The 10690-nt window shown below is 45.6% G+C and overlaps 1 protein-coding gene across 1 annotated transcript; it reads right to left on the reverse strand.

The window, feature by feature from the left end:
• Positions 1–7964: 7964 nt before the first annotated feature.
• LOC135369466 (homeobox protein Nkx-3.2-like) lies at positions 7965–10108 on the reverse strand. The gene is made up of 3 exons (XM_064603054.1): positions 10006–10108; positions 9350–9525; positions 7965–8222 (listed from the first exon to the last, which is right to left on the reverse strand). Exons 1-3 carry the CDS (start codon positions 10106–10108, stop codon positions 7965–7967), a joined length of 537 nt encoding a protein of 178 aa, XP_064459124.1.
• Between the last annotated feature and the right edge of the window lie 582 nt (positions 10109–10690).

Genomic DNA, 10690 nt, shown 5'->3' on the forward strand with positions numbered 1-10690 from the left:
TTTCCGGCGAATTGCACACCTAGCAACGCGACCGTAAGCTAGCCCTAACCAAGATGGAATAGGAATCGAAGATGGATACAGAAGTTTCCCCACTTACCTTTGTCGTAACACCCATTTGGCTTACGAACTGAAAGGTGAAGTTCCTCTTCAGTTGACGTAAGAAAAAAAAAACATTCCGTTCGTCAAAGCCCAACTGGGTCAGCAATTACAGGGACCGTCGCTCAGTGACGAACAGAATGGGGGGCTCAGTTAAGCCTAACTTAAAGCTACTCGAAGACAAACGCGCGTAGCTCCTCTTGAAGCTTGCCATCTTCATCTGTCTAGCTTATAGCTATAGCGAAACAACTTTACAATTTAACAAGGCTAGCGTTTCGCTGACAAACTCTTAACTGAGGCCCCTTGTTGCAGAGCCGAATGAGAAAGCTCAGACGGTCACTGCAAAAGATTACGCTCACCATTCGTAGGCTTCGTCTACCAGACCGTGAATGTTGAAGAACAAAAATCCGCCTTATCGTCATTGCGTAGAACCAAGATATACCTTCCGTGTCACCTAAAACGATTAGCAAAAGGCGTACGGTTAAGATAGATAATAGATATTACCGACAGGCCTACTCACCACTTATCTCGAGTCGAACTGTGGAAGTTGTTCACAACCAAAACACGACTGGTGGCTGTTAACCCGTGCGCGTTGCTTTTAAAGAAATGGTAGCGCTAGGCGTATGTGCGATTTTTGAACAGCGGTAATGAATTTTCACTTTAAAAGCAAGAAAAAATTGAAAATAATTTTATGTCGTGCTTGAGTACCTTTAGTTCTGCTTTTGTTTGTAGGTTATTCATTCAAATGAGCCACTGCGTTACTTGGTTGGCCAGGAAAGGGAAACTTTTCTTCTCAGTATCCTTCCTCCCTTTCCAGACCGCCCTTCCTTGCATTTTTTTCTGTCTCTCTCACCGAACAACATGGTCTCTCACTCTCTTTTTTTTAAATCTTATTTATTTTTCGATAGCCCATTTGTTCGTTCGGATCCCATGACCAAACGGCACTCTCGTGGAATCACTAAGGAACAGTGACAACAATTAAATAAATAAAAAAACTCAGTTGTCTCGCGACGTAAACCCCAAATATTATTATTAAATAAAAAAGCGGAAGGAAGAAGCTTCATTGCGGATTGGTATTATGCATTATTCATTATTATGAGATTGAAAAGTTATTATGCCCTCATGTACCTGAATTGCTGTAATAGCTGTATTGGTACCATACATTAGAATGGAATGGAAGGAGAAATTGCAAAGACATCAGGTGATTACCACAATCTTTTATGCTATCCTGCTGACCATCCAGTCTGCAACAACAAAAATATGCTATCCCGATTACCTGTACCAACAAAAATAAGGGGTGATTTTTCCGTTTCAAGGAAAAGACACAGGCAACTGAGGAGGCTTAGAAAAGGCTTATTCGACACGATTGGTTGATAGACTAATTGCCTGGGCAAAGTGGGCATACACTTGTGGTATGACAAGATTCTTTTTCTTTTCGATTCCGGACTGACATCGGCCAGGAAGTTTTGCCGGAAGACCCCATACAGGTCGACCGATAGGATTCGAACCAACCACCTTTCCAGTCTTTAGCACGGCCTTCAGTCCCACAAATAATAATAATAATTGGGGTAATTACGTCACGAGGCAACCGAGAACATGAAGATTGCTTTTGCTCACCTGATGAAGGTCCACGCGAAAGACGGTGTGTCTAACCCTGTATTCACACGAGTCAGTTTTCTGCCGGCTGACGCTCAGGCGGCAGAGAACGTCACCCCTCTCTGGTGCCACGTGACCGGCGCTCTTCACCACGTCATGATCTCCGGAGCGGCAGTTGGAGGCAGCGTTGCCACCAAGTTGTTGCCGTCCTCCGTCGGCCGGGTTCGAACCCGCTATCTCGCGATCATAAGGCGAGCACGCTACCGACTGAGCCACCGAGGCCGGTGGAATCCCACAAGCGATCAGATGCTTTATTCCAACACCGTGCCGGTGGTTTTTCTGTGACACGCGTACTTTTTCAATTCGTATTGAAGACACGCTGTACAAGAAGGACTGCGTACTCCTTTTTTCTCTGCTTCCTACTGCAAGGTCACACTGTAAGGGTTTCCGATAGGTTTTCTCCATCTGTTGACTGGCATTGCGATGTGCACCATAATTAGGGTGGTTAACCGGTAGTAAAAAGAAAATACTTTTTCGCACACATCATATTCAATGTGCATGACCGGTGACTATACGCGCTGGTGGCTGTGCGGTTGCGAGTATAGGTGATGGCGCCGGCAAAGTCTGCCATCAACTAAATCATCTGGACTCTCGCCATCTCTCTATGTCAAGGTTGCTTGGTCCACGGCCAAATCCAGCCCACCAAGTCTCTACACTAAAAGCACTTCAAAAGTTTTTTCTACACTGTTGGGCCTCACCATGAGGTGACAAATATTACATTTCACCACATTACCGCCAGCAGTGGACTAGAGTATCACCCCATACCCACCCATCTTCGTGTTGACCGTAAGGGACCGTGTGTGTTATGCCTGTCCACCATTTGCCTGCGTGGATGTCAGCGCTCGTTAGGGGTATCAATGCTTTATGGTCTTCTCGTCCTCCATGACATGTCCCGGACCTCGATCTCCAAACTTCGTGGTACCCGTCTGGCACGTAGTCTGCGGGTTTGCTTAGGAGTACCGCGGTGTACTGACACACGATGGTGATGGCGGAAGTGAAAGAGATCCCGATTGAGATCCTCTGCCAGAGAGAAACCATCCGGCATCACATGCGCTTGTTGGCCCGCCATCGCCGTCATCCTCTGGTCAGAGAGATCTATAAGCGAAGAAACAGCAACAACAACATACATATTCTGATGATGAAGTGGGGGAGGTTTTCCACTCTAGGAGTGGAACGCTACCCCATAGCTAGGGGGTCTAATATGAGTAGTGACAATGATGAGTGATGACGATGAGAGATGACGGGAATGATCGGAGCAGCGATGGCGATGCTGAACGTCCCGGGCCACATCGGTGTACGTGGTAATGAAGATGCTGACGTATTAGCTGCAGAAGCCCACTGCCACATACGATCTCCATCATATTGCCGAAAGGGGATAGACGGTCTTACCTGTCGGCGCTTGCATCAAAGCATCCCGGGAGCAAAGCCATCCCGGAAGGAACCCCTCCTCCACTCAGTAGATCCCACACTGTCCTTCATAATGCCGTATACCCGTCGTCGGACAATTACGAATATCGTCCGTCGACTGCGTCTAAACGTCGCATTCACCCCATACTTCCGCCACAAGCTGGGGTACAGTAACACAATGTTATGCCCTTGCTGCAAACTCTAGGCGAACCCTAGGTACCTTCCAGCACATTCCCATCTACTGTCAACAGTATTCCACTGAGCGACGCGTCCTCCAGCGTTAACTTGAAGCCACTGGGCCATCCTCACTTACCCTTCCTCAACTGCTTGGGCCTCCGGCCAACCCGGCACGTCATCTGCGAGCTCTTCAAGCCCTCATCACCGTTTTAGCAACAACAGGGCTCCTGAGTGAACTCTGAACATCTTTCACCACCTTCTCCCCCTCAAGCAATGGTATAAGGTGCCGCCTCAGCGGCGAACTTATTTACTTATGTATGTCATTACTTATTTGTTGTTGTTACCCTTTAGTGCCATTCCTGATGAGCGTTCACCAAAACATCTGGCAGAAGCATAAACAATTCTGTTTTCGACATTAACAGCATTCTGTATGTCCGCAGAGTGAACCGAAACCCGAGCATGATCCCACAAATAGAAGGGGATCATTTCGACTGGAGATTTACACTAAATATATATATATATTTTATATACTTTTTTGTCCTGACGAAGGCGGAGCTTCCGCCGTAACGTAGGCAACCCTTTTAGCATTCCAGGTATCTTAAATGTAAATAAATTATCCTCCTTTTTTCTTACTTCCCGTACCTTCGCAGTCTGTGTTTTTTTTTCATTTCAGATATATATATATATATATATATATATATATATATACAATAAAAAAATAGCCGGAGCCGGAAAATCAGAAGACGACAAAGAGCTTACAGGAAAACACAAATGGGAGTTTATTAACACATATAGGGATAGGGGTCGACGTTTCGGCAGTCAGCGCTGCCTTCGACGGGGTCCCGTCGTTTGTTAATCTATAAGATAATTTCAGTCTCGTGTGGGACTAACCGCCTAACTTGCCGGCTAAGCCTCCGTCGGCGTAGATGAGGCGTGCTTTTTCAGTTTCGGCTCATTTGCATACCAAAATTCAGGGATGGACAACAACAACTTTATTAGGAGATGATGAATGGGGAGTTTCACCGCCAGGGGGCGATGGATATTTCACGGCAAACACTCTTTTCTGGATTTTTAAAAAAATCTAAAAAAAATTTTTCAAGAAAAAAAATCTGTGCTGTTGTGATAGGTTTTTTTTATATTATATTCTGTAAAATATTTTATATTTTTATATATATTCTATATATCAATTCTGTAAAGGTTTAAAATAAACGCTCTGTATAACTCCCCCATTTACTCGTTTTCTTTCGTTTTTTTTTTTCGTTCTGGGTTTATACGATCGAGCATACGCGATTCTATAGGTAGCACGAGTACAGTGGGACCACAGTGGGCAATGGGGTAGAATATCGTCCCTGGCGATGAAACTCTCCGGTATTATCTCAAAATAAAATTGTTGTTGTGGGACCGATGGTGGGACCTGTCACCGCCCCAAGAGGCCGCTCGTGTCCTGCAATTGATTGTCTCCTGTACTGTACTGTCTGTCTACTGTCCCGTACGTCACACACTGGCGTACACGCGCTTGCGAAAAAATAAATAAATAAATCAGTCGTTCTTAATTGACGGCTTTGTGCGCGGGGCCTAAGGCCATTGGCCTTGCGCGCCCTGCCCCTATCGCTGGTATTGTCAACCACGTCGTTGTTTTTCTGGTGAGGTTCTATACCAGTTTGATGTGTCACACACTTACTTCTCATAAAAAAGAAACTAAATAAATAAATAACTAAGATTGAATCCAAGATGGCCGGATTTAAGATGACCGCCATGTTGGTGACTATGGCCTAACATGTTTCCCTTCTTCCCCCAAAGTGTCTACAACGGGATTGTCATCTTCCAAACCGTTCTCAAGTTAGACGGATGAGATTTCCCTGCTTTTGAGACATCCTGTATAATCACAGCATATCTTCCTTTCTTCCTAAGGCATTGAGGCTTGTGTAGTGTTTGTCTATTTATGTGTTCCAACCTAGCTGAACCGTGTTCCTTGTTCCAGAACGGTGTTCCTTTTTTTTGTGTGTGTGGTTGTAATGCTTTCGGAGGAATAACATGGGCGCTGTGTTTTCGGAAGATCCCTATTTGTATGCAGCCAGTGCGGCCATCACAGCAAGCAGTCTTGTAAACAAGACAATGCCAAGTATTTATCGTTGTGTTTCACAGGGGCCACTAGTACTGTATAGGAAAGATCCCATCTTCTGACCGAGTTTGCTGCAGAATATGTCAACGAGGTTCCTTTATTAGGACACACATAGGACAGACATTTAACAAGAGGCAGCTGGGGTCACTGCGCATGGTATACACATCTGGCAACTATAACAGCGAAATGACTGGGGAACTTATTTTTCTCTACTACCATCATCGTTATCATCATCATCGTCACTGGGGAAGTTCCTGTTGTAGAAGGGATGCACACAGTTTGCATAAGTCACTCGCGCCAACAAAGAAATGTCACAGTCCTCCAGTATACAGGGTGTCAATGAAACGTGTCATTGAATTGTACGGAATTCTAGCACGATTTGAGCACTTAATAGTGTTTTCTGTTTTCAGAGGAGAAAAAAATCTAGCATACCAATGATACCATCATTGGTTGCATAACCGTGGTGGAGATTCTTGAAATGACGCCGCGGCCAGTTACCGGATAAGGCAACTAACCGGGGGACCCGGTAATCAATGGCCCCCAGGGTCTTACTGAATACACCCACGCGCACTTCCGCCAGACCGTATCTTACCCACCCTCTTCCTAGTCTACTTCCTGCCCATCATCTTTACCCAATTGCTACCCCCGAACCTTACGCAGAGAGAGATCCGTTTCGAACTAGGGTCTTTCGGTGCAGAAGTCAAACGCCGAACCAACTGAGCTACCCACCCTCGAGAACAACCGTGTCACAAATCTCTTATCAACTGAGCGTTATCAACGCAACCTCGGGCCTCTATCGCAACACTTCATTCTTAGCATAACAGATGGCGCCGTCTACCACCTTCTGGAAATTAAGAAGGAAAGCATAGACGCTAGGGTAGGAGAATAAACCACGACCTGCTTAGTGGGCCGTGGGCGAAACCGTCACTTGAGATGTATCTATCACAATGAATAAGATTTTTTTCCGTGTCAGTTATCATGAACTTGAGTAAATTCGGCACGTGTTTCACATTGGTGGGATAAAAAAGCTACATTTACTTGACAAATTTTCGAGTTCAGTCCGTAAAAATTGACATAATGAAACTTATTATGACATTCATACCAGGAGGAGCCAGAAACCCAGTAAGAACAAATACCGCTCACCGCGTGATTCTAGGTGGTGTAGTTTTTTTTAATTTTTATTGTAATGCAATGACACGTTTTCTTTGACACCCTGTATAGTATCAGGGGAGCGTGTAAAGTAACAGGCGCTTCCTTCTTTTTTAAAGAATAGCTCTGACCACTTGGAATTCGCTTAAAATACGCATATTTCACAATCAGTACTGCTGCGTTTGAAGTATCCTTTGATGATACACGCCCTGAGAGTGTCCCAAGCAGCACACCTTGGCCTAATCTTGGACCAATACTGGGCCGGTATTGCCAATATTGGTCCAATATTGGCATATATGTTGTGCCGCTCTGGTGGTTTTCTCTCTGTTTTTCTATCCGTTTCGTGCTTTTCTCTTCATTCTTTTTGTTTGTTGGTGGGTGGTGTCACTAAAAGCGAACGAACATGCAAGTACAAAAACGTGAGTTCATTTCAGTGCCGTACCAACGAACTATACAAGTATACGAAGGAGTACGCCTTCGGTCGCCGTGCTCCCTGTCGACCATACGCGGGTGCACTGCAGTTTCCTGTCCAAATAAATACGGATCTGGATTGACTTTGAAGAATTACGAACGCACACTAAATATGTAATAAATAATAGATTAAAATATAACCTAATCCGTGTTGGCAGAGGCAGCAAGCAAAATGTGGAGACGATGCCGCTTTTATACTAGGGACCCGCTTCAGTGATCCAATGAGAGTCTACTCCGATTGTGGGCCTTCTTGAGAGGGAAAGGGAAAGCGTAAATCGCGGTTTCTTTCGCTCTACCTGCATGCAGACGACAAGGTAGCCGAACCTATACGCCGAATTATTCTTATATTATAAGAACCGAACGGCGCCGCTTTTTCGGCATCATCGATGTCTCATGTTCTCTTGAGCACTGTGAGGAACGATATTCTCGTGCACGCGTTTTTTAACACTAATATTTCCTGCATTTTGGAAGAACACGAACAGAACGACAAGGGCAGACAACCACACGGAGACAGCGTTCCATTTCAACTGTAGTGGCTGGTGTTCCCGTAACGCTGTCCTTAAACCTGAACGCTGTCATTAATATATCTTCCATGCTCGTCTTAAGTACGCACCCAAGAGCAAAATCATTACGAGCACTCCACGAAATTAGAGCACCCCGAGGACCCTGTGGTACTTTAGCCTGAAGCTCCTTGGGCTTCAAGCAATGGAGTATATTTTGCTCCGCAATTATAGTCTTCTGCCTGGTACCTTGCACGCCACCCTACAATGAAATTTAAATACCCTTTCCCATCACTGCGGTCGAGCGGCCCTCTGTTGGCACGTGCTTTGTCCGTTGTGTCTGGCACCGGAGATATCTAAGCGGCATGCACCTGTTGTCACAGACATTACGTCGTGCAGCCGATGAAGGAACACGCTCTTAAGTGATGCTGATAGGAGTAGAGAGGGTCCAGGCCCGGTAAGGGTACTGATGGTAAGAGTACCGTTGGACGCAATATCTCCTGGGGTGTGTAGACGACCTGGTCGTCTCGTACCAGGACTTTCACGGATGCCTTCCTGCACGCAACGGTGTTGACGACATCGCGGTCTTCTTGACTTTGGCGTCGTTTCGTCTTGTATCGGCGATTTTGGAACCAGATCTTCACCTACGTGAGCAATTGTAGCGTTTATGCTTCTGACCTCTCACTTCCGGTATATACCATGTACGATGATTATGCCTGTGCGATAGCATGTAGAATAAAAATTCGGTATTTCTTTAAGCACTGTGCCAAACTGCGTTTAACTGCTGATTCCTTGACGTCAGAAACACTCCAAATGAAACGTACGTGAGCATATGAGGGCATTAAAAAGTGAAATATCAAGTAAAGACTCAGACATGTTGCAGCGTTAATTGAAATTAATGTACTGCAACTGGGAAAGCAAGAAGGAAATACATGATAAGGGTCGAGCATACATAATAAGGGTCGAGCAAGTAAATTGGTCTCGGTAACTCTTAATGTAACCGATTGGCCAAACATTTTCCAAGCAATATCCACCATAGAAGGGCTTAGCTCATTGTATGCGCACGGATGGTTCAACATGAGCGAGTGACTTCGCAAAACAGATAGTCATCTTGAGACCGCTGTGCTCTATACGTGCCTTGTGCCAAAAAACACTAAACCGTTAAACCTCGTTAGTTCCCTACGTCGACAGCTTCCCATGCATTGTAATGTGATATTCTTATGCACTGAAAGGCAATAACATTAAGGGCTCGACTCCATTAAGGCCCAAATTCTAAAACAGTTTTCGGTAGTTGCCTTGTTGCTATACCAACCTATACCTTGTTGCAACACCGCGTTGAAGAAGCAAAAGTACATAATCACCCTATATGAAACGACGGCCAACGGAAACTTCATGGAACACTCCGCCACGCCTGTGGTACGTGTTCGTTAGGTGTTGACTCAGCGCTGAAGATACAACGTAGCCCCGAAAATTTTAATGAGTGACCAAACTTGACATGAAAAAAAAAAAAAAAAAAGAGTTCAAAGGTGTGTGCTATCGCTACAATCATCAAAATTAACGTTACGTTACGTTACTTTGATACACGTGGTCATGTTGAGTACCTAAAAGCGCTCGGATTTAAACGGATGTCTCTGCCCCATGAGAGACACTCCATAGATTGCGAACGTGGTACCACACCACAGCACCAAGTTCACTGTCACACTCGTACGCTATTATCGTGCTCGATTAATACAGTCTGTTCGTTACATAAAGGTATAGAATCTGGGCTGACCTGAGTTTCTGTGAGCTTCAGTGCCTGTGCCAAATCCGCCCTCTCTGGGCCGGACAGGTACCGCTGAAGGCTGAACCGCCGTTCCAGCTCATACACCTGGGCGTGTGAGAATGCTGCTCGCGACCTTTTCTTGTGGGCGACCTTTGGCTGCTCGGTCGGCAGTTGACGTCCACCATCTGAATGCACCGGGATCATTCATTGATCACTTTTTGTTAATGTCCGACGAGTGTCTTTAAAATGTCTTCACCAGTAGTAATAGAAGGCAGTATGGATCAGTTCAATACAGTGGCTCCTCTACAATATTCACTATTCCTGTTGGTCCTATAAGAGTAATGGCTCAGCTACATTTCAGTATAAGTACAAGAAGGGCATATCTATTATAAAGCGGGATTTAGGGTGTGACGTTCTTTCCTCGTTATACGTCTACATATTTTGGGAAGTGCGAATGCCCCATTTCTTTTGCACAATACAGCATGCACGCTCAAAAATTTTTCTTCTTTGATGCACGTGATGGCTGAACGATGTCTGCCTCGTCGTGTCTGATTTTGCCTCTCTGATTCTCTTGCCTCAGCAAGTCTGATTTTGCCTCTGTCCGCTCTGAAGTGAAAGGGCACGACCGACAAACCAGCCAGGCAACAGAAGGCTGTGTCGCTCACCCGTGGTATTTGCGTATCGTGGACAAAACGAAAACCCATAGCGGGATGGGATGGGACCCTCTTCGAGTTCGAGCTGTCTGTCGCACAGACCTTGTTGCGCCATCTCTGCCGAAATTCCTCAGTGGCGTCCTCAGCCCTTCGGCATGCGCTGCTGTACTCAACGCTGCTCACGCATAGAACACTGCCACTGAGGGCGTCACTGAGAAATTTCCTCAACGTCCGTGCAGGCAGGTCCTGCCGTCTCGGGCAGCCTGCCTGGTACAACAGTGTTGCAGTGGGTGCTATACAGCTATATATGCACGGTACTTATTGGTACAACAACAAGTACATGATGATAACATGTTGTGATCGCTGGCTTGCTGTACGCCTACCAGTAAACAAGCATCGTGCTTCTCTTTAAGATTTGAAATAGCTCGTACAAGTCACAGGTGTCCACGCGCGGACATATTCAAATATTCACTCGTGCAGGGGGCTGTGCAACAAGGAGGAACGGTAAGAAACATTTTCTCTTCAGCTCATAATGGCTGGGCAAATTGAGGACCTTATGGGCAGGGAGAGCGCAGCATGTTATTTAGTATATTTACTGGCAAACCAAGATCTGAAATTATTTTTCATTCATTTTCAGTGTAGCACCGTATACCATGTTCTCCTCCACGGGCCTCGTATTGTTTAGAGAAACCCCCGT

This window comes from Ornithodoros turicata, chromosome 9 (genome assembly GCF_037126465.1).
Source record: "Ornithodoros turicata isolate Travis chromosome 9, ASM3712646v1, whole genome shotgun sequence".
NCBI classification, from domain to species: domain Eukaryota; kingdom Metazoa; phylum Arthropoda; class Arachnida; order Ixodida; family Argasidae; genus Ornithodoros; species Ornithodoros turicata.

Coding starts and splice junctions, on each gene's coding strand:
- LOC135369466 (XM_064603054.1), bottom strand. CDS start 10,108: ATGGCGCAACAAGGTCTGTGCGACAGACAGCTCGAACTCGAAGAGGGT. Junction 9,526..10,005: donor ACGATACGCAAATACCACGG/GTGAGCGACACA, acceptor CGGTGCATTCAG/ATGGTGGACGTCAACTGCCG. Junction 8,223..9,349: donor TGAAGCTCACAGAAACTCAG/GTCAGCCCAGAT, acceptor TTGCTCACGTAG/GTGAAGATCTGGTTCCAAAA.